The sequence below is a fragment of the Embiotoca jacksoni genome, unplaced genomic scaffold, assembly GCF_022577435.1.
Source record: "Embiotoca jacksoni isolate LCO1_2020_lvr unplaced genomic scaffold, fEmbJac1.0.p SCAF_6, whole genome shotgun sequence".
Lineage (NCBI taxonomy): Eukaryota > Metazoa > Chordata > Actinopteri > Embiotocidae > Embiotoca > Embiotoca jacksoni.
This window is the reverse complement of record NW_027185414.1, coordinates 10,535,281-10,562,966: the sequence shown is the minus strand read 5'-3', so window position 1 is coordinate 10,562,966 and position 27,686 is coordinate 10,535,281. Positions and strand designations below refer to the sequence as shown.

The window sequence follows — 27,686 nt, the reverse complement described above, 5'->3', positions numbered from 1 at the left end:
TGTGTATGTGTGTTTGGTTTGAGAGGACCCACTTATACTGTAGCTATTCCCTGTGTTAGAGCATAAGACATCACACAGGGTTGTGGGAAGAACCCTGGAGAATTGCAGGCTGGGCAGTATGTGTGTGTCTTCAGGCCCCTCACTGGCAAACAGATGGCACCAGCTCCACAGGTAGAGTCTAAATTTCTTCACATGCATCGCAAATGACAATAGACTCATACACAGTCACACACTGTATATCATATATAATTACTATATACATTTAATCATTTAATGTTTGGTAATATTGTACATGAACACTGACAGACAAGTTTCCAGATGTATCAGCCTGTGTGCCTGTGCGAGCATTCTTATAAATATATAGAAACCGTGATGATATCCACAGATATAAGATACAACAACATGTGGTTTGGGGTGAGACTGTCCTCACAGATAATTGAATGCTGCCACCATCCATTATACACTGTGCGTGTGCATTTACCTCAACAGTGAGAGCAGTAACTGTGGTTGAGTTGAGCGTTGGGTCCTGTTGGTGCCTCTTGTAAACCAGTCTATAATGGGAAACGAGACCATTGGGCCTTCCCGGTTCACTCCATTTCAGGTGGACTGAGTATGCACCTGTCAAAGTACACAGTATGTGTCAAAATGATTCAAAATGGGAACCTTTCGAACCCACATGTTTTAATGTAACTTTGTGAACTTACCTGAAGGTGTGGCAATGGGAGGGGCCATATCTTGTGGCTCTGCCTCTGAGGTCTGGGCTAAAGCCCACTGACTAAGAACTGAGCCTTTGGAGTTGTGGGCGCGAACCCTGTACTGGAAGTAGCTGAAGGATCCCAGGGCAGGGCTTGCATCAAAAAATTCAAGCAGTCCACTTGACCAGATGAAAATCAGCAGCTCCTCTTCTATTCCTAATGGACGCCTTTGGTAAAAGAAAATCTTGGATTAGCTTTCATCATTGTTTATTTCTTATAACACAAGTTTAATGTTTGTTTTAGGAATGAAGACACAGATGATGCTGAAAAAGTATTTAAAGAAAAAAAAAGTTATTTAAAACTATTTAAAACTATTTAGTATGCTTTAGTATTCTGAAAATAAACAGTAGTGACAGTAGTTTTTGAGGAATTGAAATAAAAAATGTAACATCACGTCTTAAACATTGCGCATAAGACCCTGGCTGATGCAAGCACCCCAATGTCTTGGCAAGCCCATTTTGTCTGTGATTAGTTTGGGCTTCAGGTGTGTGTACGAGAGAGAGAAAGAGAGAGAGATTTTCCTGTTTTATCCAAGTCCCTGTCTGCCTGAGTCTGATCATGCCAGATGTGTCAGTGTGTGTGTATACTGCTATGGTAATGTGTGTTTCCTGAGGACTTAAAGGGCTTAGTCTGGTCTGACCCTGCATACAGATCACACACTCTTTGGTCAACAAGCAGACCACGACCTTCAGCATGAATTAATACACACACGCACAGATGCACATTCACACACACACACACACACACACACACACACACACACACACACACACACACACACACACACACACACACACACACACACACACACACACACAGTACATAGACTGGTAAGCAGACATTTGCTTGAAGACACATCACCAAAACTTCTGTGTTTTTCTGTATTTTAAAGTAAATATGTATTTCATATGTATATGGTATGTATGTGATGCATGTGTTACTTCTGGTTCATTTTTGTTGAGATATACTGAGTAGGTACTCTAAGAGCATTTGCATTGGTTTCTGTCTGTTTGTCTTTACAGACCATGCGAATTCAATACATTCTTCAAAAACGGTTTCTCAACTTTTATTTGCAAAGGCGAAAATACTGAGTTTAATTCACAGACAAATGGGAAAAAAAGCCTATTTCTGAAATTAAATTAAGTTTTTGGAATTTTAGAAGACGACAACCATCAACATAATTAGAGGTTGACAAATAGTGGTCTGAAGACAGGTATAATAACAATAGTTTGATGTAGGAAAAAGCTGATTAATTGGCCGATTAACTTTTATTTGGGGGTTGTGATTGGCTGGTTAACCCAATGCCAGGAACACGCCCGCAGCTCTAATGCACACCCTGAATGACAAAGCTGGTAAAAAATTGAATGACGTTTTTGATGCTCCACCAGATCACCGGGATTTGTATAACCTTGTTGCTGCACAACTATGAGCAACTATCAGAGCTAAGTTTCACTGATTGCGATAGTTTGTAATATGTCCCATTGGTGCTGATTTATAGGCCAAATGATTAATTGGTCGACCTCTACACATGATGCACCTCTGGAAAAACTCCTTGGGGGGAGGTCAAGGAGAGTGGTTGGGGAAAGGCCCGTGATTGGTACGATCTCATACAACAGTTACTGCTGGTTTCTTTTAACCAAAAAAAAACAATCATTCCCTTACCTCAATCAAGTAGTTATAGTTACCATAACACAGCCATACCTTAAAAATAGAGCTCAAGTGGCACATAGTTGATGGTTCCCAGGGTAACTATTGCGAACACTGGCAAACACACCATTTATTCTACTATTCTACATTTATTTCTACTATGAAAATGTATTGCAAAATTGGGCTGTCTGAACCCCAGCGTTCCCACTCTGTTTGTGAATGTTGGAACATGTTCTCAGAAAAATCATGACAGACACCTCCTTTAAAACATGCCTCTAAAACTTCCAAAGGAAAACAAAGGCATTCTACTACTGGTATACATAACAAAGCAGACGTAGGTTGTATATCTCAGTGTATGTGATTTTTCTGGCTGGTATGTTACCTGTATATATGGTAGGAAGTAATGAGTCCATTGGGTTTTTTCGGGGGTGACCAGTGGATCTCCAGGACACTGGGTCCAGCTGCCTTTACTGTGGGGGGCAGCAGACCTTCTGGGGTGGTCTCTAAAGTCCGAACATAGACGCCTACTCCTACTCCACACCCCTCTACATGGAGCGAAACAGGAGAGAAACAACAAAAACACACATTTCAAGAAACATTGCATTTGATTCTTGTACCTTATACATATACAAGCGAGGTTACTACTTGCTGAGATGCTGTTGTTGGAACACCTCAGCAAAAGTAGGTAATAAAAGGCCATCAGCTATAGTTAAAATATCTTATTTAATCCAACTGGCCTGCAGTTAATGCACCCGCCTGTAAACTTGCTTTCAAAGACTAGAGAGCCTGTTATAGAGCAAAGCCTGTGCTAAAAAAACTGTGAACAATTTAAGGCTTTTATCCATTTTTGATACTTTGTTTTTTTGCAGTGCACACCTAATTGTATTACTACAGAGTTATAATCTTTGAAATTGAAAGGCACTTACCAGTCTGACAGGCCTGGACTCTAATGTAGTAAGTGGTGAAAGGCTCTAGACCTGTCACAGTGAGGTTCAGGTCTCGCCCAGCATGATGCATCACGGCACTGTCACTCCCTGGATTTAACAGAATGTTGTAGTTCACAGGCTGGCGGGTGTTTAGTTGAACTGTGGAAAGAGACATGATATGATTACCTTTAGTTGGTTATGTTATTTATTAGAGCACATTTATACCTACAACAGGAAAACAAAGATAAGGGTATATAATTTCCTTCAATCCAGACAGATACACCAAGCTGACTATTACCAACTGAACAGGTAGCATACATTATTATGAACATGTAACATGGATGGCAGTGTGAAATGAATGAATAAAAAAATCAAAAAAAAAATCAGTTTTCTCAATACTGTGACCAACTGATGCAGTAGTATTTTCCAAACTGCCACAATTATAGTTTGACTCCTATTTCCTACTGCAAAACAGAAACCACAAAACCCCAGGGATTTTAATTAACAACTCTTACTGTATGCTACTGCATACTTGCTTTAAAATTTTTAATTCAGACTGTTCCTGTGGTGCACAAATGGAGCACAACAGAGCAGGGTAAGCAATAACTTCCGTATGTTATGTCGCTTGATCAATATCAGCACCTGAGTGACACAAATTTTGTGAGCAGTGGTACGTGAGCATCATAGACCTGAAACTTGAGCAGAGACCACACATCAAAGTTTTTGTCACATTTTTGAGGAACAAAGGAGCAGCTGCTTTTGACAATTGTCTTGTTGTGGGTGAGAAACTTGTGTGTTTTCAACACGCTACGAGTGGGCATGTTGTCCTGTTAGAGAAACCAAGTGCTATCGCGCCACAGTTCAGGTGATTTGCAGCGAATTTTTCCCCTCAGACACCGGAGAAGGTCACAGTAGAACCTCGGTGTTGACAGTCTGACCCTTCATGGTGCACAACCCTACAACTATCAAAGAAAACCCACCTGGTTGCACTCCTGACCTGAAGCGCCTTCTTCGTACTTGGACGGTAATATTCGCCATTGTACTCCAAATTCATGCGACAGGAACAGTCTTTGCACTTTATAACTGCACCTCATATGTTATTATTATGTGTATTTCATACACAATATTTTGAGGGATAGTTAGTATTTAAATAATAACAGTGACATTCTGAAATAAAAATATATAAAGCTCCCTGATCTTGGCTTTACAATCCTGGCACTGAGGTCTCTCAATCAGACAAAAACACACAAATATATATACATACAGACAACACTCACAAAGATACACACACCCCGAGACTTTGTTAATATTCTCACCGGAGATTTTTCCATAATTCAGGCCAACTGTATTGTGATGGGTTATTCAACATTCATGAACTCTGGATATCTCGAGAACGAACTGATTACCAGACAAATGAAAGACTTCAATTATTCACCCCCCAACTCACATATGCACACATGCAACCACACACACACACACACACACACACACACACACACACACACACACACACACACACACACACACACACACATACACACACACACACACACACACCTCTGACTTCAGCACATGGAGCACACTTTGGCTGCATTAAAGCACCTTCTCTCTCTCACACACACACACACACACACACACACACACACACACACACACACACACACACACACACACACACAAAGACATATTTATGTGAAAACACACAGGACCACAGAGGCTAAATCGTCATTGTCTATTATTTACAACCAATCAGGTGCTTTTCTTCTATTTCACACACATGATGCCCACAATTACAAATGCACACATGTACTCTTACATACGACAAAAAACATGCATACAATACACACTCTCTCTCATACACACGTGCACAGAAAGGCACAAACACCATAATAGAGGAATTGATCCTTGAGTAAATGTCTTTTTAATAGCCATACGTCAGTGCTTTGGCAGTCACTGTATGCATATGAAGACACAAACAGATGTGCACGTACGTACACACAGGCAGACTCACTGTCAGAGAGTCAGGCGCATACACACACATTTACACACAGAAGAAAAAAACACTCCAGACTCTGGGCTCAGGAAGTTAACCAAGCGTGAGAACCCAGCCGATATTTCCTCACCTTTAAAATCAACCCGTAATGACGATAGAATAGGCCTGCCTATGGAAATATCTCACAATGATGGGCACGCACAGGAGTACACAAAAACAAACACACACACACACACACACACAAATACACACACTGAAATACACATGTATAAAGCTGCATACATAACTACACACAAATATACAGAAACATAATGCACACACACACACAAGTGTGTGAAGTGTCTTCACTAGTTGGCCCTTTAAGTGGTTTCTGAGATAGGAAATCAGCCTAATGAGAGAGTAATAGTCAATGATAGATGGGTTAGGGCAGACAATCACTGCCCCATAAGCATGAAACTCAGCCCCAAGTGTATGCTTATGTATGCCCGTGTATGTGTCCAGGTCTTGAGAGGCCAGAGGGTGAATGGAAAACTACTCAGGGCTTTTGTTTCAGTCTGACCCCACTCTTTCTGTTCGTTTTCTTTTGATAATATATTCTACGTCCCTCAACACAGACGTCTCTAGGATAGTTTAACAATAATAAATGGTCACCAGTTTTTATTATTTCAGCTTTGTTTCTGAATGTCTGAATCATAACATGTCAAGTTTTATGGTAAGTAACTATTAACAAATATAAACAAGTTAGTTATGTCATCAAACACCAAAGCAAAAGTCTAATCTATAACTCCCGTCCGCCCGTCTGTCCATCCATCCATTCATCCATCCATCCATCCATCCATCCAATTGCTACTCACCAGGAGGGGCCCAGGCAAGAGAAATGGAGAAGGGGCCTGACACTGTCACATTGTGGGGAGATGGGATCCCAGTAGGGCATGAGACAGGTGTTTGAATAACATATTTGTCACTCACACCAGTCCCACCCCCTGTAGTACCCTCCAGCTCATACAAATACCTAGAGAGATAGTGGGGTAAAGAGGAGTGTCGAGATAAGGGGGAGGTTACAGAGAAATAAGGGATCAAAGGAAAAGAAAGAATACACAAAAAGTGTTGAAGGGGCAGTTTCACACAGAACAGCGTATTACTATCAGATGGTAGCAATGGCAACAAATCAATGGCAGCAAAACGTAGCCCTTCATAAGCAGCCAATAAACGTGAAACTGTGATCACATGGTGCAAAATGTTCTACATGTTTTGTGCATGTTGTGCTGAAGAAGAAAGTTAGAGCCAGAACGAACTGAGGAAAAGAATAAGGAACCCTGTTTTTTCTTGCAGTATTTGTCTGTTTGAAAAAAATCTGAGTTGCATTAGTGTTGCTAAAAATGACCACCTCAGCCAATCCACTCAGAGCTATCATCACATGGTGCAAAATATTCTACATGAGTTGTGATAGTCAGCAATGTTGTGCATGAGAAGAAAATTAGAACCAGAACTAACTTAGGCTTGCATTTGTATAATAAACATCGGCCCAGCAGTGCAAACACAGTGGTCTCACTGAAATCAATAAGAAAACCAGTTTTTTTTTCTTGCAGTCAAGGTCTATTTAAAAGAATCTGAGTTGCCGTAATGTTGCTGAAGATTACACGTCCAGAATGACTCAGTGGTAAACAGGAAAAACAGATGAAGTGCTCAGTCCTGCATGAGCACTGGGGTAAATATATAAATGTCACTCATAGAGACCACAAAAAACAGTGCAAAATCCGTGTCATCACATGCAGCATTTACCACATCCTTACTTGGCACAGCAATTGTACAGCATTTTCTTTAATTAAAACCATTAACAGTTACTGGTGAGAGTGACTCTTTGATACAGAATTGTAGGGTGTGTCATCTTTGTCAAAAATGGTCCATGACGTAATGCTCTGAATAATAACCTTCAAAGTTGTGATTAACCACAATGGTAAAAATGTTATGTTTGACACAAAGTAAACATTGGCTTCTGCAAATTTCAGTATAAATTAATTTCAGCATTTCAACGTATGTGTCCATATGTCTGAGTGTGTACATGCTGATGCAGTAACTCCCCTTTAGGTCCATTTCTTCCTCTCTCTTCCTCTCCATCACACACCTTTCTATCTCTCTTTCATTTGTCTCACTGCCTCCCTCGGCCCCTCTCTCCACTCCTCTTGCCCATGACATCATAAGATAGATTTCCCTTTTAAGAGCGTGTGGCTGGTTGGTGCTAAAGCCTACATTAGCTGTGTAAGTGGGCCACCATTTAACATTAAAAGCCTTTAATTTGCTATAAACTCCAGCACACATGCATTAATAGGCGGCGGTGTTGGGTTATTGTTCCTGTGCAGAGCGTTTTAAACAGGAGGCCATTAGCGCCTCAGCACTGGGTTAGAACGCGCTCAGGAAAAGGTATTAAAACTACTCACATGTTACTCCCATAGACACACACATGTAAGGACACACATAGAAAAACATGAATAAATGCGCCTCGCTGAGACACACTGACTACATCAAGGTGAGATAGAAAGAGAGGGACAGAAATCACGAGTGGAAGAGAGTGAAGAAGAGACTGAGTGAGATGGAGAGGGAGAATGTTATCATGGCATAAGGTTTCAGTGGGAGAATGAAGTTAAACACTTCATCACTGGAAGATATTTACTTAAATGTAAACACCGCCTTGGGATATCAAAAGTAGAAGTGTGTGTGTGTGGAAGGTAATCGGCGAGTGGGGCATTTGCATCTGTTTGGCTGTGAATGTGTATGTGCGTGCATGCGTGTGTATGCGTGTGCGTGTCCTGCGGGGCCAGCCAGAGGGAATAGGTTAATTCTCTCGTCATCTTAGACACTTCCTGGGCTGCCGAAGCAAAGTGACAGCTAATCAACATTGTCATAAATAATCAATGGCCACTTTGAGCAGTCTTGTGCACGGACACACGCGCACACACAAAGGCATGCGAGGGCGCACACACACACGCACACACAAGTCTGCCAGGATAATGGGGCCGGTGCTCCCTGTGTAATTCTTGGCGCAGGGCTAAATTGGGAAAAGAAGGGAAAGAGGTAAGAGGGAAAGGAGAGGAATGTAGGGAGGGTGAGAGGAGAGAGAAGTGAATAGGAGGCGAGACAAGTGATGAGAAGCGAAGGGTCGGGACAGGAATGCCTTCTGGCAGACTATCTGGAATTAGGGAAAATTAAACGTCACACACACATACAGTCCTATCTTCTTCCCTCCTTCCTTTCTGTTTCTCTTTCGCTCACACATAGAGGAGATTGGAGTACTGCAGGGTGTTATCCCAAGAATTCTATTTGGGGTAAAGAGAAATTGTCTCAGGAGAGAGGTGGCCGAGGAGAGACAGGAAAGACAGAAGGGTGATGAGAGAAGTTATCATTTTACACCCCCATAATTAAAACAGAAAATCCATTTCAGAAAAAAAAAAAAAAGACACGGATTAATAAAGGTTAAATGAAAATAAACAGATAAATAAAAATCTACGCTCCACTGCTGTCTGTAAGCAAAAGCCAGATCTGATTCGTGATTTTAATTGTGTGTGTGTGGCATTGTTTGCGTCTCTCATTGCTATGTCAAATATTTGCTCATTAAATGACACAAACAGACATATTCCGGGTGCCGTCCTGAGAGAGAAAATGGATGGGGTGACAGGAATGCTTTTAAAACAGGGTGACCCCGAAAGAAACACACAAGCACGTAGACACATACACTGAAACGGGAGAAATTAGGCATTAACGCTGGTATTAATTATGACATTACAAGTGAAGTGTTCTTATGTGTGTGACTTTCACACGTGTGTCGACGTCTGTGTGTGCATGCGCTCTACCTGCGGTTTGGCAGGAGTCCAGTGTCGGTATAATTCCGGTCACGGTGGTCTCCGGTAAAAATAGTGTGACCGTCTCTGTTCAGTCTGTACTGGGAGATGTGTCCATTAGGCTGGGCCGGCTGATCCCAGTACAGTTCCACCACAGATGTGTTTATTATCAGGTGTCTGGGCCGTGACCATACACCTGGAGAAGACAGGGAGGAGAGAAAAGGAGGAAGTGAGTGTTTTCTACTTTAATTAATTGGCATCTATACTTAATTAGCCGTTCTTTCTCCGTTTATTTCAAACAAACTGCTAAGGGTGCTGCCAGAAAAGTAGGAAAAAGAGGATTTATTTTTAGAAAGACCTTCTTGAAAGTAACCAATACAACAGTAAAACTAAAAGCTTGTTTTCTCATTAACTGAGGACAAGTTCAATCGCTGTTTGGTAAACTTGGAACTTAAATAGTGACATGTTTTGAGAAGACAGATGATCAAGCTATTGAGGTACGAGTGAATTCTTGAAATGAAGAAAGAAGCAGAAGTTTCTTCAGGAGATTATCATGAAACTACAAGAGGACAAAGTACATTTATTTTATTATTTAAAATGAAAAGGAACTTGAACCATCTAAAACTCAACTATTTGTCAGTGTGAAGGAGGAGAATTTAATTATTATGAATATGTAGGAGATACTTCATGATCATTTTAATTTCACCGATGAAAGTATTTAAAGATTACATAAAATAATGTGCTGGAGATACAAGGATGATTGAGGGAGGATCTAAAAAAAAAGAAAAAAATAGAAGGTCCATGTGAAAAATAAAAAGATCAGATTTGTACAAAAACAAAAGACGGAATAGATAAAAGGTTGTTTTTGGGACACAAAAAGGTTTAAAAGGTGTAGAGAGGAAAATAATGAAACGTGAGTGGGGAAGATGGGAAATTTTTTAACATGTTTGAAAGGAAACGATCAACAAAATTGAGAGACAAGTGAAAGAAGATAAACAAAAGAAATGTGGATGAAAAGGGGACAAAAATTAAGTTTTTTAGTAAATGAAAATCCATGACCACTGACATTTTAGTAAGGCAAAAATATGAATTTCCCTGCAGTTAACAGTGAAGAAGAAGAGCAAGAGAGAAAGATGAAGGAATGCAAGATACAGTATAAAGAGACAAAATAGGGGAAAATGGGGTGGAGGGATTTAAAGCAGGAGAGCAGTGGGATGAGCGAGAGAGGTGAGAAGAGCGAAGAGGAAAGGGGGGGGGTGTATCTAAAAGAAATAAGTAAAGAAAATAGACAAAGGTAAATTATAAAAACTATTTACAAATTGTAAAAGATATTGTGGAATTTCAGTATTCATTAAAATGATAAGTATGGGCCCACCAATCAAATAAATTCAGCTACTATCATAATAAATTATACATTAAGAACAACATGTTTTTTTTACTCTATATCAACAAAAATATTTGTTTTTATATGTATGAAATTTATGTGTTATTTTATATTTGACATTAGTTGTACAATTTTGTAGAAGAAAATCTATGGCACTTACGAAGACTAGTTCCTTTGTAAATAAACGTTGTCCCATGAAATAAAAAAAATCTGTATGATCAATAAAGGTTTGAAATCACTAAGTGGGAGTGGGAGTGTGTGTATACCAGCAGGCGAGGCTTGCAAGGTGCGTCCTGTGGACGGTGAGCTGGCTCCACATCCAACAGCTGTACAGGCCATCAGCACAAAGCTGTAGTCAGTGTATGGCTGCAAACCTGTAGCACACAGACACGTATGAATTTATGCACAAAAAAAAAAGAAGATCAAAGGATAAAACTAACATTAATGAGCACATGCAGGATCATCCACACACATTTCCTATGTCCACACTCTTTTTTTATTCACATCACAATAAACTGTAGAAACGAGCTTTTAAAAATGAGAGACGGTCACAGGGATATTCAGTGTAAGGGGATACAGAGGACGAGAAGAGAAACAGAAAACTGAAAAATATGGGGGAAAGTAGAAGAGGGAGAGAAAGAGGAAAGCTTGCCCGGCCCATATCGCTAGCTCTTTTCCTGACTGTTTTTCCCTCTCTCTCTTTCTCTGTTTCCCTCTCCCTCCCTCTGTTCTTTCCACACTCTCTCAACGGATGGATCCATATCTGTCGGTGTTAAATTATGCATGCCATAACTCAATAATGAAACAACGTAAAGATGGGCAGCCGCGGAACTGACATGGGATAGGACCGGTCCAACGCTGTAATGTCATCAGCTTTTGATCTATGATAATTATGATACCTCTGTATGCGTTTAGGCTACAGTGTCCAGACATGATTTATTTATAGGCACCCGCTATGCAGTCTCAAAGAAATCACATAGCGACTGAGTGGTGCTTTAACTGCAACCATAGGAAATCTGCCTTTATAATAAGATTTAAACACTGGAAGTTGCGAAAAATACTGCATGTACCTAAACAAAGTTATTGTTTCTGGTTACTGGAAACCTCTTTTTCCTTCAGATATATCTCCTGTCTGGTTTTTGATGTACGGGGGATGTATGAGGAGGAATGCAAATCCTCAGTGCTGCCACTGGGTTTGACTGGATGTTTTATGGTCATTCACTTAGCTGACTGCATACAACAGCTTGCAAATCAAATTCAAATGAAAATGAAAGAACTAAAATGACTTTATTTCAAAAGGATGACTGAAAAAACAGGCTTTGCCGCTGCATAATATAGTGTGTTGAATTCTTTATTTCTGCCTTAAATCTGCACAATTTTAGTTGAAATAGTAAATGTTCAACACTATGATTTATTGTTTAATACATAAATATGTTTTGATACTTATAAACATATAGTTAATTCATTTTGCCTATATCCATTTTTCATACTTAGTAATATGTTTTATAAATACATACATTTTGATTGAAAAAAAAAAAAATCCCGCTTAACAGAGTGAGATATATTTTAATTTAAAGGTGAGAATTTCTTGTATTTAATGGCTCAATGTTTGTAAGTTTAATATCAAATATCAATAGATGTTTGGGAACTCTGAAAAGATAGAATTTTATGCCATGGAAATTAAAAATGAATTACATAAATATCTCACCTGTAATATTTAAAAAGTACCAAATATAAAAATAAACATCTTTTCCAGCTAATAATGAAACTTATTCATTGCTGTCTCCAACTGTGTATATTTGGAGAATGAGACTGAAAGGGAATCCCTACTGCTGCTGCATGTGTGTCGATACCCACCCTGTGTTGAGAGAACATGTGCAGCAACACACAGACATACACACCGCTTTGCACCCCACCCCTCACACACACACACACACACACACACACACACACACACACACACACACACACACACACACACACACAGAGCACTGCTGAACGCTTCACCACGTCTTCCTCACGTCTCTTTCTACTGCTTAGCCTGCTTAACATGCCTCGCAACCTGCCACGCTTAACCCAACCTCTGATCAATGTGTGTGTGTGTGCGTGTGTGTGTGTGTGTGTGCGCGCAAATGTTCTCACAATGTTGCCCTGTGTTTGGGTTAAATAAAGGAAATCTGCCAGCCATACAAAAGTACTGAGGTTGAAGCGTGAGGCTCTGTTACACTGTTTAACTGTGCAACTAAGCGTGTGTATATGCATGTGTGCAATCTAGCACAGTAAATGATATCTGCACTGCAAGTGATGTCATTTGTTTCAACACTGAATAAAGCAGTAAACCTTCACTACATATTCCTAAACACAGACAGACATCGTGTCCCTTCAGGAGTCAGAACAGGAAAACCGAACAGTGTTTACAAGTAGAGAACTTTGTCGCAACGAAGACACGTGGCAATGGCTGCAGAGCTAATGAAAATTAGATAACTAGATGAGATCTGTGTACATAAACAAAAAAATTCAAAATGCTTTGAAGTGTTGCCTATTAATTACAGCCTATACTCATGTCAGCAAGCAGAGTGGACTGATCAGGGAACATACTTGTGAAGGCTGATTTAGCAATTCCACCCTGAAAAAAACAGAATTACAAGGCCAAGCATCACCTGATTCTCCTGCCTCTCTTGCTTTATATTAAACCTAAACAAGCACAACTTATACTTCTTATTCAATAGAAGTGTTTGTGCACATGCATGCAAACACACACATGAATACCTTTGATGTGTCTTAGTGTGCATCTAATTACCTTTAACACTCAGCCTGAAGAGGGCAGTGTTGGTCTGCTGGAGAAATGACACCATGGTGTGTGCGCGCGCACAGAGAGAGTGTGTGTGTGTGTGTGTGTGTGTGTGTGTGTGTGTGTGTGTGTGTGTGTGTGTGTGTGTGTGTGTGTGTGTGTGTGTGTGTAGCCGTGCACACACTTGTGTGCTTATGTGCTTGATTATGGAAAGACAGAGGAAGCTTCAATCATTTTAACAGTGATCGCCGGGAAGTGAAAAACGGGTGGTGGTGGTGGGGGGAGGGAGGGGGGGGGGGTTGACGTGAGCAGCCAGAGGCTCACTAACACAGAGCGAGACAAGGCTGTAACTGTCATCGTAAGAGCTGGACACAGTAGAGATGCGTGTGTTTGTGTAAGACACAGAGAGAAACAGAGACAGAGAGACTTCGGCAGTAAGTCAGAGAGAAGAGTTGGTGCTTACATTCAAGTAAGACGTCAAAGAGGGAGACTGTGCGTGAGAAAGAGAACAAACAAGTGACAGGATTGTGGGACTGTTGTGGTTGTGGAGAGTGTGTGTGTGTTGCAGTAAAAATTACTGATTTAAAATGTCATTTTATTGACAGGTTGCCATTCCCTGTTTGCATTAGAGAATAAAATAGGATGATGGGCAGAGGCCGCAATACCATGCCTGGCACCTGATACAGAGACGGAGAGAGAGATCGTGGAGTGAAAGGGAAGATGGTCGAGAAAGTGGGAAAGCTAGGCAGGAGAATAAAGGAAGGGAGAGATGTGCGGACAGGTGAGAAAGACAAATGGCAAGAGAGGGTTCATACAGTAAAGTGCAAGACAGGACGAAAGGAACCAAGAGATCGAAAGAAAACCTAAATTTGCGTGAGAAACTGAAGAAACAGATGATGCATCAAGAACAAGCAAGAAAATGAAAGAAAAAACAGAGAGAGGGAGGAGAGAGAGCAGAGAGCTTTGATAACACCTCTCCTAAATAATTAAGAGTTTGACTTCCTGTCTGTGGCTCCCTAATGCAGAGACCGTCTGGGATAGAACAATGAGATCAGGTTTACACACACACACACAACCACACACACACACACACACACACACACACACACACACACACACACACACACACACACACACACACACACACACACACACACACACACACACACAGATCCCCTAAGCAAGTAAACCTATACATACAAATAAAACTTACTACACATAAGTATATGCACATAACATCCACATACAAATGCATATGGACAGGTGGACAGACACCCACTTCCTGCCCCCCCCTCACTCACACACACACACACACACACACACACACACACACACACACACACACACACACACACACACACACACACACACACACACACACACACACACACACACACACGCACACACACACACACACAGATCTTAGTGTGGAAGATGAGACAGAAAAGACCAGAGTTGAGCAGGAAAGAGGTACCTATATATTTTATGTGTACATCTCCTTAAAAAGGACAGCTCTGTATTTGTTTAGTTTATTACCATTTCTTTTAATCTCAGTTGAATAACAGCGTAATCTTAAAAAAAGAAATCAGTAATTCATGACTGTGTCACAATATTTGTTTTCAACCAATGGTGGAGCTTCACTGACATACATTTAACTTAAAGTAAATATTGAAATGTACTCTTATTTTGCTTAATTAGGTTTTGATAAATTTGTTTCAATATACAACTACCCTGAGGGGAAAAAAAACCCCACATCTTCTTATCTTTGTAGTTATACTCAGTCCTCTAACTATACATTTTTGTCCCTTTCTTTTAAAGTGACAAGAGAAAGGACAGACTTGTGGCATAAACAGGAGATTTTCTAACACGATGGAGCTACGCAGCATCTGGGTAACATGTGGATCAACCGTATCTCAGACAACATCCTTCTTTACAGCAGACTGAATTCCACTTTTTTTTATCCGATGTGTCTGCTATAACTGTACTTTTACCTGTGCATATGCATTTGTGTGTGGATATTATGTGCATATACTTATGTACAGTAAGTTTAATTTGCATGTATAGGTTTGCTTGCTTAGGGGATCTGTGTGTGTGTGTGTGTGTGTGTGTGTGTGTGTGTGTGTGTGTGTGTGTGTGTGTGTGTGTGTGTGTGTGTGTAAACCTGATCTCAATGCAAAGGATTGATACACGAGAGAAAAGTTATTGTCTCTGCCCTCTCCTCCTTTTCTCATGTCTACATGCGTTTACCTATAGCGTGGACCAGAGTATGGGGTATGGGGGAAGCGCATTAATAAATAAAAGAACATACTCTATTCCCTGCTGTTCTGAATTAATAACGAGCCGACAAAAGACCAATTAAACACATGATTAATGCCATAATCTATATAATTGCAGGCAATAATTCATTGTGAGCTAATGATAGCAATACTTAATATCGATTCACATGGGGTGTCTTTGTACAGTAGTGCTTAATTCTTTCTATGAAGTGTCACTTTTAGAAGTGCTAAAAATGCTATTAATAAGAGTCTATTTCTTGCTTTTCCTAAGGCAAATAACTGATGTACAAGAAACGGTAGAAGACAAATATTTGTTTTGATCATTTTTGATTTTCATAGCAGCCGTTGCACTATTTCTGACATTTAACATTAATTTCAGGAAGAGAGAGGAATGATTCAGTGCTTATTGAAGCTCCAGAGACAACTACTGAGGGTCAGGCACGAGAACATGCCATTCATAGGTGGGTAGTGTTACAGATGTTTTTTGTGGCATTGCATCCGAGATATAAAACTGAATATTTTTCTGAGAGCAAAGAAAAATTCCTAAAATATCTGAAATACATGGGTCCTTCTTTTTAATGCCTAAAAGGTGAAATTCGGGAACAATTGACAAAACTCAGATTTTGTTATATCTTAATTAAAAAGCAACAGGTACTGCCAGTTAAAGTTACTGTTATATTATTAATATCTCAAGATAGGTTTGTCACGTTTATCCTTTCATATAAAGTTTTCTTGATAAATGCAACTCTCACAGACTAAAGTGAATTTGATTAAGAATCAGGAGGAATCTTTAGACCGACAGATATTCATCAGATCAAAAAGTTACAACACTGCAGTAATGATTCAATCTGCAATCAACATTTTTGTTGCTAAAAAAAAAGCAGAATTCTCCAGTTTCTGTGGTTTGAGGGAGTGTGTGTGTGTGTGTGTGTGTGTGTGTGTGTATGAGCTCTTTGAGTATCTGACTCTGACAGTGGTGGGAACCGTCGGGCAGATGCAGAGAAGAAGAATAATGGCGTATTCAACATTAAGGATGAGGGAATAGCGCAGCAATTATTTCTGTTCATATTTCACTGAAAACACTTAGATTCATCCATCCATCTTTTTATCTGTCCCATTCCTTCCTCTGTTTCTCCTTCACCCTCTTTTAAAACATGTCATCCTGCACACCATTCACTCCCCCAGTTTGTGAATTTTTTTCCGCTCTCCTTTTTTTTGGGGGGGGGGGGGGGGGGGGGGGGATAGTTACTCCCCATCTCTCTCTCTCTGCCTGACTTGACCTCACTCTTTCACTTTTTTGTGTTTTTGTATATCAATTTGTGCAAAGGAGGTATAAAAACATTTCTAGTATGGCTCTATATGATCACCAGGGCATTCGTCTGTAAATACAAAAATCTAAATATTACCCAATGCTAATATTTTAAAGACCATATGAAATATACACAAAGATATTTGGAATTTTTCTTAAAATATTATCTATATCTGCTGAGAAAGCATACATATTTCAATCAAAATAACTAAGACAAGGAGAAAGCTCAGAAAAACAAACAAAAGCAATGTTTGTTTTTACAGTCAACAAACACAGCAAGCAATCTGCAGGACTGATGTACAATAAAATATAGACTACAAAAAGTGTATTCGTTTCATGAGATCTCATGACCCGTTAAACATTGTGCCTCATTAGGTCAGCTGCAAAAACACTCTACATTAAAACACTACCACATTCCTAAAACATGCATGTGCAAAGCAGAGTGATAAAAAGAGAGTGGAGAGATAACGGGAGAGAGAGAGAGAGAGAGAGAGAGAGAGAGAGAGAGAGAGAGAGAGAACGAGAGAGAGAGAGAGAGTGGCTGCCCCAGTAGTGGTTTTGGCTGAATATGCATGGATTTTCGGAGTCTCACTGGGGGACAGGGGAATTTCACACACACATGCTGCTTGCTTACACTGGCACATGGGGCTGGTACAGTATTACAGAACATTACCATCTCTATTTGGCTTTGTTTGCTTTGCCTCGTGCCTACACATACAAACACACATGCACACAACTCCTGACCAAACAAGCCAACCACAGGCACCATGGGAATAGTCTATTGGCTACTGGCAAAGCTGATGCCTGGTCTGAGTCCAAGACAGAGCAGAGTGGAGGGCTGTGAAAGTAAACTGCCACTAAATTTCAGCTTCAAAAGATTTCACAACTTCATTCTTATACAATTTTTTTTTTTTGAAAGGGATGATATTAAATAAATAAATATTGAAACACGAAACATTTTTAGATTGAGCTATTTCAGTCCCAAAAGATGCAAGTATGTCTATGGTGATAATATTCTATGGGTTTTGGCTTGTTGTCTCCGATACATTCCGTTTTAATGCAGATGTTTGCTTCATGCAGATGTTTGTGTCTGCCTGAGAACGTGTACGTGTGTGTGTGTGTGTGTGTGTGTGTGTGTGTGTGTGTGTGTGTGTGTGTGTGTGTGTGTGTGCATTGTGATTGATGGCAGAGTACCAGCAACACTGCTCCTCCTCTGGGTAGATAAAACAAGACTCACAAATCCCCCAACCCAGACATCACCCTCTTCATGTGCACTATAGTACAATATTAAGAAAAGCCAACACGTCTGTTGTGTACCTGCTTTACTTTTGAGTGTTGGGTGTCAAACCTTTGTCACAGTTATTGTGCTGTTTTTGGACTTACTTCCTGTTTGTTTTCTCAAGTGGGTAAGTATGTGACCTTGAACTAGTGTTGTGATCTCTGTGTTTTATTTTGCTTGTCTGCTTCTTGAGTTTTTGTTTCTTCAATGTGTTTGAAAAAAAAAGAGTGTGTTTGTGTACAGGGCCGGGCCAGAGAGGTGTGATGGGAATTAGGTGTAAACTCAGTCATTATGTATCTTACCAGTCACTGTACAGTTTCTGGGTCCACCTGTCTGCGTAAATATGGTTCCCACACTAGTCTGGTTTAGGTGGTATCGCTGTATGATTCCATTGTGCAGAGTAGGTTCAGACCAGCTGACGAGGAGGGAGGAGGGGCTTAGAGCTGTTACCACTGGAGGCTGCACGTCCTCTGGGACTCCCTGGACTGTCACTGCCACCACCTAAACACACACACACACACACACACACACACACACACACACACACACACACACACACACACACACACACACACACACACAGAGGAACAGAAACACACACAGATACAAACAGAAAGAACACACACAACAATATAAAATATATCAGATTCCTGATGTTTTACAGAAAGTATAAGGTGCAGAAAGCAGATGGAACTCTGTCATGATAATGTTTTAACATAATTAACATGATCATAACCGAAAGAAACTGCATCCAAATTCAGGGATCCTCTTTCTGAGGTATTAAAGACCTTTTTGAAATCAGAGGAAGACATTTGCTGGTGACTTACTTGTTGTGGGTTTTGTTTTAGGTGGGGGTAGTACACTAAAACAAAACCCACAACAACAAAAAACAACTACATCTTTAAGTCGTAAATTAAAACAAAACAAAACCTTTTCACACTGCAGGGAAAGATGATTGATATTGTTTGTAAAACACTAGAATCAATAAAAAAAAAAAAAAAAGATAAAAATGAATTAAGATAATACATTTGAGAGTTCACGATCAAACAATGACAAGTTTCTCAATATGCAGTATAATGTTGTTTTACTTGTTATAGGTCTATTAAATATGACCCATTTGGTAACACCACAGATAGTCAGGCACTTAAATTCCTAGGGCGGCCAGCTTAACTGGTTATGTTTTAACACATGGCACGTTGCTAAAATCTTAAAAATACATGAGTCCATCTATATCTTTTTTCAGCGGATATCTTACTTAGATTAAGCGAGCTAAGCAGTTTAGTGTTTCTATGTGATGTATTTATAAAGTTTGAAAAAAAGATCTCTAGAAAGCAATGAAACGGACTAGATCTCATCTGTTGCTATGCCGTTACTAAAGGTCGGACTACTTCCTGGAGTAGTTAACATTGCATACATTACATTCGCTTCTACTGACCCGACTGATTGTTTTCCAGTTGTTAGTCACACCCCATGTATTGTCATGGAAACGGAGATCACGCCAACAAAACGTTTTGTATTTTGAGAGCAAATAGCCCCACAGTATGAATGCATTTTGATTACATATTGTATTCAGCTGTTTACTTGTTGCATAATCGTCATATTGCTTAATTAAATCAGTTTGTGTGACAGAAAAAGTCAGAGTAAATTATAATAAGCTATAGGGGTGTTTACTGGTGATTTTACTCTGAGCACAATACCAGGTTGAGAATACTGGAGACATTTACTGGTTCCCAGTTTAAATAATGCCATTCTGAAGGCAATATGGATATCATTTTCTGCATTGCAAAGAACCCAAAGGAAAGCTGTCGAAGCAATGCAACATGCATATGTTCTGTAATTATGATGAATGTGTGGGTTCCAGTCAATAGTATAAATATCACTGCTACAAAGAGAAAAAACAAACATGACAAAACAACCAGTCCCTGATGATGTTAAGCTCATGCAAAAAAAAAAAAAAAAAAAAAAAAAAAAAATCCTGCTTCTTAGTACAGTGATCAGAGTAACCATCTTATTGCAAATTCGTAGTGTAGTATCTGCGGGCCCCTGTGAATGCTGGGTGAATGTGGAGACCACAGAATCACAGGGCAATCTGCTGCTAATGGCAACAGGGATATCCTGCCTTAATAGACTGTCACTAGCACTTCCACCACCTGTCCCACACAGCGCCATGCAATTAGAGCACTGCTACTACAACGAAGGAGACACACAAGCACGTGCACACAGATAAACACACACAGGTGCATGCAGGTATACACACGCGAACACAAAGAGGTAGAAGAGAGGAAACCGCAAAGGAAGCAACGAAGAAGAAGGAAAGGAAGATGCAGGGGAGGCGTAGCATCAATCAGCGAGTACTTCAGCATGCTGTCACCTCAAATGTCTGTCAACATTTTGCTCAAATGTAAAGAAAATACAAGCCAAATGAGCAACGTACTGTATGTACGTGCACGCCAAATACAGTGAACTTAACTAAGGTGCACACACCTTTGTTTAGATGGACAACTTGGTCTAATCAACCCAGAGTTGAGCATTACATGAATACAGCAATATTACAGATGTTGGTGTTAATGAGACAGATGCACCTGAGTAATCTGGATTCCCTTTAGGATGCAACAAAGTCACTGATTTTAAATGATTAATTAATACAGCTTATAATTTGCTGCAAGGGAAGACAGAATATGTAACGCGTAGTAAGACTATGTGAACATGTCCCTGGAAAGATCATTAATAGGTCAGAAATACAATGTAGAAAGCGACAAACATAAACACATTGTTTATGTTTGTAGCTTTGTATTACAACAATAGCACCTATATTGTATTTCACTCAGATTTCCTGAATTCATCCACTATTTCAGTATACAAAGTATAGGAAACTCAGAGGACCACAGGAAAAGAGGACTGTGAGAGACATGCAGATAAGATAAAAGGGGGAGTGTTGGATTCCAGATGACAGGACACAAAACTGGTGCTTGGATTGTGGGAAGCAGCGAGGATGAGACGCGTTAAGAAAGGAAAGAGACAACAGTTGGGAGAAAGTGGGGACTGCGGCGCTGAGATCAGGGGAATGACAGGAGACAAATAGCGGAGAGAACAGGACAAAAGGATTCAAAGACGAAGGAGGACCAATCGCTCTTCCTCCCGTTCTAAGTGACCAACCGTATTAGATCAGCACCTTCTGTTGTCACGGCAGGTGTGCGTTTGTGTGTGCCTGTGTTTGTTTGTCTGTGCCTGTGTGTGTGTGTGTGTATGTGAGGGGGCTGATGCCAGGTAATTGCAGTGGTGTATTAGGTTAGCCCAAGTTATCCCATAATTGGGACTGTTTGGCCAATTTTCACTGGTGTACAAACTAATCCAACTCACTCCCTTTCCACCCTCTGCAGAGAGTGTGTGTGCTTGTTTTTGTGAACATGCGCATCTGCGTGTGAGACAGGCAGGTGGACAGAGAGAACATTAAAGACAGAGATTGAATTTGTGGTGTGAAGGTATGTACATGTATACAGAGTTCTCAGTTAAATGGATAAAGTTTTTAGCCAGGGCTCTGAGAATTTTTAGTACACAGTAAAACAGTCACACCAGTCAAATGTTTTCAGTAAACGGGCTCACAGTATCATTGCATAGTGTGAAAAAGCTGAATCTTTCAAATGAACCAAATCTTCAAATCTGTCTTGTTTAGAAACTATGCCAAAGTTTAAGTGAATATTGAGGTTTATATTCAGTATGTTCAGATATATGATTAGAATAAAATGATCACACTCAATGCTGAGCGTCTGTGTTTGTGCTGTAAATAGTTATTTGATGGCATGTTAGCCATGTTTCCTTGATAAATCGATATACTGTGTTCAATGATTTTCTGCCTTCTAATAGTCACAAATCGTTTTAATTCCCTCTTTGCATTGATTAAACCCATAAAAACTCATCTCTGTTCTTAAAAATGAAATATTTTTCTCCTCAAGTACTCAAGTTTACTCAATTTATCCGGTATACACACTTAGTATGTGTCTAACTGCTCTGGCTTTTAAAACAAAATAGTAATGACCTTAAATGTCTGGCTATTTTCAAGTGGCGGACTAATCATGAGTATTTAAAGCAGAGTAGCGCAGCAGAAGCACTCTGGGCCTATAACCCAGAGGTCAATGGTTTGAAACCATCCTCTGCTAAGGTTGTCAATTATCAACCACCAAAGTCATGAGTAGAGTTGTATTATCCGGGTTTCAGAGAGATGGAGGTGTAGTGGGAAAAGCAGACACATTCAAAATAACTGACCCATTTAGTTATACTTCAGGAGTGGCTGTGGCCCAGCTGGTAGAGCAGGTTACCCACTAAACATAAGGTTGCTTATATAAGAGCAGAACATTTACCATTCACCATGTGATATGTGTTAACTTCTTTGTGGGTATAGCAGCAGAACATAGTAATGTAAGCAAGTGAGTTCTTAGCAAGCTTTTGGAAATGGACAAAAGGATGGACATCCCAAATCAACATCTGCCATTACTTGAAAACTGGAAAATGGTTACAACAGTGACAGTCACAATGTATATGTATTTGTGGTATGTATCATGAAAAACCTCCAAAAACATGTTTCTTTCTCTCTCTCGCCCTCAGAGCATTTACCACTCCTTCTGTCCATCCATTTCTATTTCATACATGTCATCATCCTCCTGAGCATTCATTTGTTATATACATTAATCCATCCATCACCTATAAACCCTTCACAACCAGTTCAACCAATTGTACCTCCATCTCCCCCTCTCTGCAACATCCTCCATCACACCTCCAGCGTCACAACTACAGGCTTCCTCTTTACGTAAGAATGCGCTCATCAAAATAATGAGATGTTAAATTGACTTAAAAAAAAAAGCCAGAAAGACAGTTTTCAACATGAGCTTTCATCACCCCTAAGCCGGAGAAATTAATTGTTGTGGTGATATCAGCTCAGCTACAGCCAGAGAGATAGCAGGGGGGAGTTCTATGTGAAGGTATTATGGGCGCTATCACCAACATCAGGTAGGCTCAGCAAATCCAGAGCCTTGCATACAGGGGGAGAGCGGAAACAAGGCTAAATAACAACTTGTTCCAGTACAGGAACAGAACAGAGTTCATAGTGTGGAAGCATCACACTCTGTAATTTCTTGACAACTAAGGTCAGACCGGTTTAGAATTTGTAAAATATCACTTGGCAGAGCAACTGTGCACCAGAATTATGATGTAAACAATGTTTAGAAATTAGCAATCAGCATCCGAGGCAGCTTTTATGAGAGGGTGAAAGGGCATTTGGCTGAAAGGCCAAACAATGGATCAGATGAGCGGCCAACTGCAGAAGACCAATGATGCAAGGTTGCTGTTGTAAATTTACCCAATGTGAGGCAGGAGTTACATGTCAAGGCAATTTCTCCTTGAGAAAACAAGAAAAGTAATCTTTGCAGTCGTGTATTCAGAGAGCAACGTAGGAGAAGAATAACCCTGTCAACTATTATGGGAGATTACTTGATCAGCTACATTTTGGTGAATTGGCAAAAAAGCTAATTGTTGTTCCTGACAAGATTTAACACAGTCCTGACACTTTTAACACCACTTTCTTTTCCTTTAAGTGTTCAGGCTAAATTAAAGAAGTGAACTGAACTACAGAGTAAAGTGGTGCTTAGTCCAGTGAAGCTAAGACCATCTTCAGAGGAGCCATTAGATAATCATACAGTGGAATAATGTTGTTATGAAATTGGGTGCTACAATCGAGCAAGGTTTGGAAAAGTGTGTGAGTTGGTGTGTAAGAGAGAGACAGCTCATCAAATAACACAGAGTAGGAATCCAAAGAACAGATATTCCCTCTCCAACTGTAGGTGCAAAAAATTATGTTTGACCGTTTTCTTGCGCAAATAACTTAAATATGCCGATGAAATATTGAAGTGTTGCTTAAGTGCCAGTCACCTATTTGTTAACTCAATAGCTGCTGCATAGGTTTTTGTTATGGGGCAAGTAAGTACAAGATGAGCCACATAAGATAGCCAGCTAATACTGACATGCAACATGTGTTGTTTATCGAATTATTTTTACATGACACCGTATTCTTACAGCACTGACCGAAGACAGACATGCTTACCTGTGTACTGTCAGTACAACCAGCCCGGTTACACACCCTCAGCTGGTAACTGTATTCTTGAAAGGGCCTGATCCCACCAACATCAGTGAAACTGTTTTCATCTCCACGGTAACGCTCTTGTCCGTCCCGCAGTATAACATAATGGGTGACCTCCCCTGGTAAAATAGAAAGTTAAATAATCAGTGTTAGATCTTTTTTTCAAAATTTGAGTCTGCATCCATATTGAACATGTGTACGCCTTTGCTGGAGTTAATCAAACTGAACCACACCTACAGAGAAGACTTTTATTTATTGATTATTATAACATCCAAAAGATATTGATACACATGCAAACACATATACAAACCATTAGGTCTGGCAGGAGCTTGCCATTGCAAGTGGATGATGTCATCATGTTCACCAAAGCGACTCCAACGGGGCGGTGCCACTCCCCATGGCTTATCTTCACTGGTCGTTGCAGTCGTAACATTGCTGGAGCCTCGGCCAAAGCTGTTCCAGCCCCTCACTCTATACTCATAGGTGGTAAAGGGCTCCAGGTCAGAGTCTATTTCGGAGTCAGAAAGGGAGGAAGGACACAAAAGGGGAACATGGGAAAGAGAAGAATAAATTAACCCTTCACATTCACCCCAATTTTATTGATGATATTAAAAGACTGAAAGCATTTTGTTTATTGGACTCTCAGTGAAAATATTGTGCAAGAAAAGTATGTGCCCCAATAGATGACAGAAAATATAATAAACTACTGTCCTGGTATGAATGAACTCATGTTCAAAAGTAAGGATCTATAGTTGCTCTGGTAGTGGCATCTTAAAATGGTTTATGCGGTTGGAAATGTGAGGAATTGTGCTTTCGAACAATGTAGAGTTTGTCAAATGTCATTACAAATGGGCTGATGCTATTCAACTGTGATTGTTAATGGGTTATGGAGGGGGGCAAGAAAATAATTCACAAACCTGTCACTAAGATTGTCAATACATAGCTAAATGAATAAATGCTTTAAAAGCATTGAAACACTTATGTCTGAATAACATGTGATTACAACTGTAGGTACACATAGAGGAGTATTAACAATGTTGTAAAGTTATAGTGTACAGCTATACAATGATATAGGATATGGGATTGATATAAATTGACCTCTGTCCACTGTGGTTAATATATATGTCCACAATATGATTTAAATAAATATATATAAATATTATATTGTAAAAAATACATTATTATAGTAAACATGAATTTTGCATTTCATAATATTTATTTCATTTTCTGAAATTCTTTCATTCTAATGAATGATATTTGTGATAGGAGATACGTTTTCAGAATAAGGAATTCAAGCTTCTGTACCTTCGAAGAAAAAAGATCAGAGTATGTAGCAATATAATACTGATGCACCTTAAAAGCTTTAAAAACTTTTTGACCTTTTGTACAACATGTGTGGTTTGTAAATTCATCAAACAGTTGGCAAATATGTTTATTCAAAGTGATATTAATAGTTCTATCATTGAAACAGTACGGGGGTTGTACTGCTAATCTAAGCAATATGAGTATATACCAAATATATGCACTATCCCCTGTGCAAAGCTATAAACATCAGGCTATGGTTGACGCCTTCTGACAGACAGGTTGTTACAAGCCTTCTGGTGAGGTACACATACAGGAGCATATATACATACAGATTCTACCTGCACACATTATTTTTTAGGAGTGTAAGGGGACTGCTGCTGTAAATGAGACCATGCTGTAACTGCCGGTCTGGGACTCTTGTCTTTACTGCTGTGGTAACTGAAGTAGCAAACCACACACAGTGACACAAAGATGAGAATGAAGCACTGAATGTGTTTGCATAAACAGATGCTAAAAGGACTTTCTGTATTTGATTAAAAACTATTATAACTATAAGTTGTGTGCGGACAACAGAGTATACATTTATGGCAGTCACTCCACATGTGGAACTATCTGGATGTGATCTACCTTAGGTTTATTCCCCAGAGAAGTATAGCCTGATACTCTGCAAGTTAGTGAGTGAGTGAGTGAGTGTGTGTGTGTATGTGCGTGTGTGTGTATGAGAAACATCTGGTGTATGGTGGGTGGCGACAGCTTTATGTGCCTCTGCCCAGATGGTGTCACAGCATCGCCTAGAAACTCTTATCCTAACCGCCCTATGCCACACACACACACACACACACACACACACACACACACACACACACACACACACACACACACACACACACACACACACACACACACACACACACACACATACAGTGATAGAAACATCTACACAGAACTATATTCACACTAGCCTCAGTGTGTGTGAACCCCAACACACACACACACAACATGTGTAATTATGAGTACACACCCACCCATACACACACATAACATCCACAACCACAATCAGTCTGGATTAAACTGACGTAACTACCCAGATAAATAATGTGTGGATGGACTGAGAATAACGACACACCTACGAACACGCACGCACACACGCACGCACACACACACACACACACACACACACACACACACACACACACACACACACACACGCACACACGTACACACGCACACACACGCGCGCGCACACACACACACACACACACACACACGTCGACTCCCTTTGGGCTGATAAATAGTAGAGAATGTTGAAATGGCATTTAAATGCCCATCTCTAAGTTTTAATGATACACAAGTGTACAGCATAGAGAGAGTTACCATGTTACAGCTATTAATGTACACTGCAGCAGCTGTCTTGGTGTATGTGTGTGAGAGAGTGTGTGTGTGTGTGTGTGTGTGTGTGTGTGTGTGTGTGTGTGTGTGTGTGTGTGTGTGTGTGTGTGTAAGGGCATCTGTCTGTAAAGCTCGTTGACTGTAGCGGCTGACACATTTAGAGTAATTGTAGAATCAGTTTCTGCAGGCTCATGATTTCTATAAGCAACTTGTTTCACAGACTCTGCATTAGTTGTTCTTCATTGTGTCTCAGAAGATTGAAGTGAGAGCCCTACTTCCAGTAAATCTTGAGTCAAAGGTAGGGTTAAAAAAATACATTATGAATGGTCAAAATTATTAATTGTCAAATACGTTAGGCCTATGGAAAATTATTGACATTAAAACCTACTTCAAGTTCACTTTCAGGCAGCTGAAGGGGAAAGCTGCTAACATGGTGCATTCATTTGGCATCATATTTTAAATACAACATATTGAAAAGGCAAGTTTTATCAAGCTGCAAAACTGAATGAAAACAACTTGAAACTACAAATGTGAAAAAGAAAAGCCAAACCAGACACCTTTTCGTAGAAGTAGGTCTAATCTGCCTGACAGCTGAGATCCCTCAATGACACACAAGCAAGCCTGCACGTTTAAAGCCGAGTACAGTAAAAAGCTGTGATGAGAAAG

At 40.0% G+C, this 27,686-nt stretch overlaps 1 protein-coding gene across 1 annotated transcript in view; it reads right to left on the bottom strand.

Annotated features, from left to right (window-relative positions):
* ush2a (Usher syndrome 2A (autosomal recessive, mild)) overlaps positions 1-27,686 on the bottom strand; it is a 201,609-nt gene that overhangs the window by 29,151 nt on the left and 144,772 nt on the right. Inside the window, exons 64-73 of the mRNA XM_069174459.1 lie at positions 24,637-24,834; positions 24,291-24,445; positions 18,499-18,697; positions 10,808-10,915; positions 9,170-9,353; positions 6,176-6,333; positions 3,329-3,487; positions 2,785-2,947; positions 705-922; positions 482-618 (exon numbers count right to left, since the gene is read on the bottom strand). Of these exons, the coding sequence (XP_069030560.1) occupies positions 482-618; positions 705-922; positions 2,785-2,947; positions 3,329-3,487; positions 6,176-6,333; positions 9,170-9,353; positions 10,808-10,915; positions 18,499-18,697; positions 24,291-24,445; positions 24,637-24,834 (1,679 nt within the window). The remainder of the gene's footprint in view (positions 1-481; positions 619-704; positions 923-2,784; positions 2,948-3,328; positions 3,488-6,175; positions 6,334-9,169; positions 9,354-10,807; positions 10,916-18,498; positions 18,698-24,290; positions 24,446-24,636; positions 24,835-27,686) is intronic.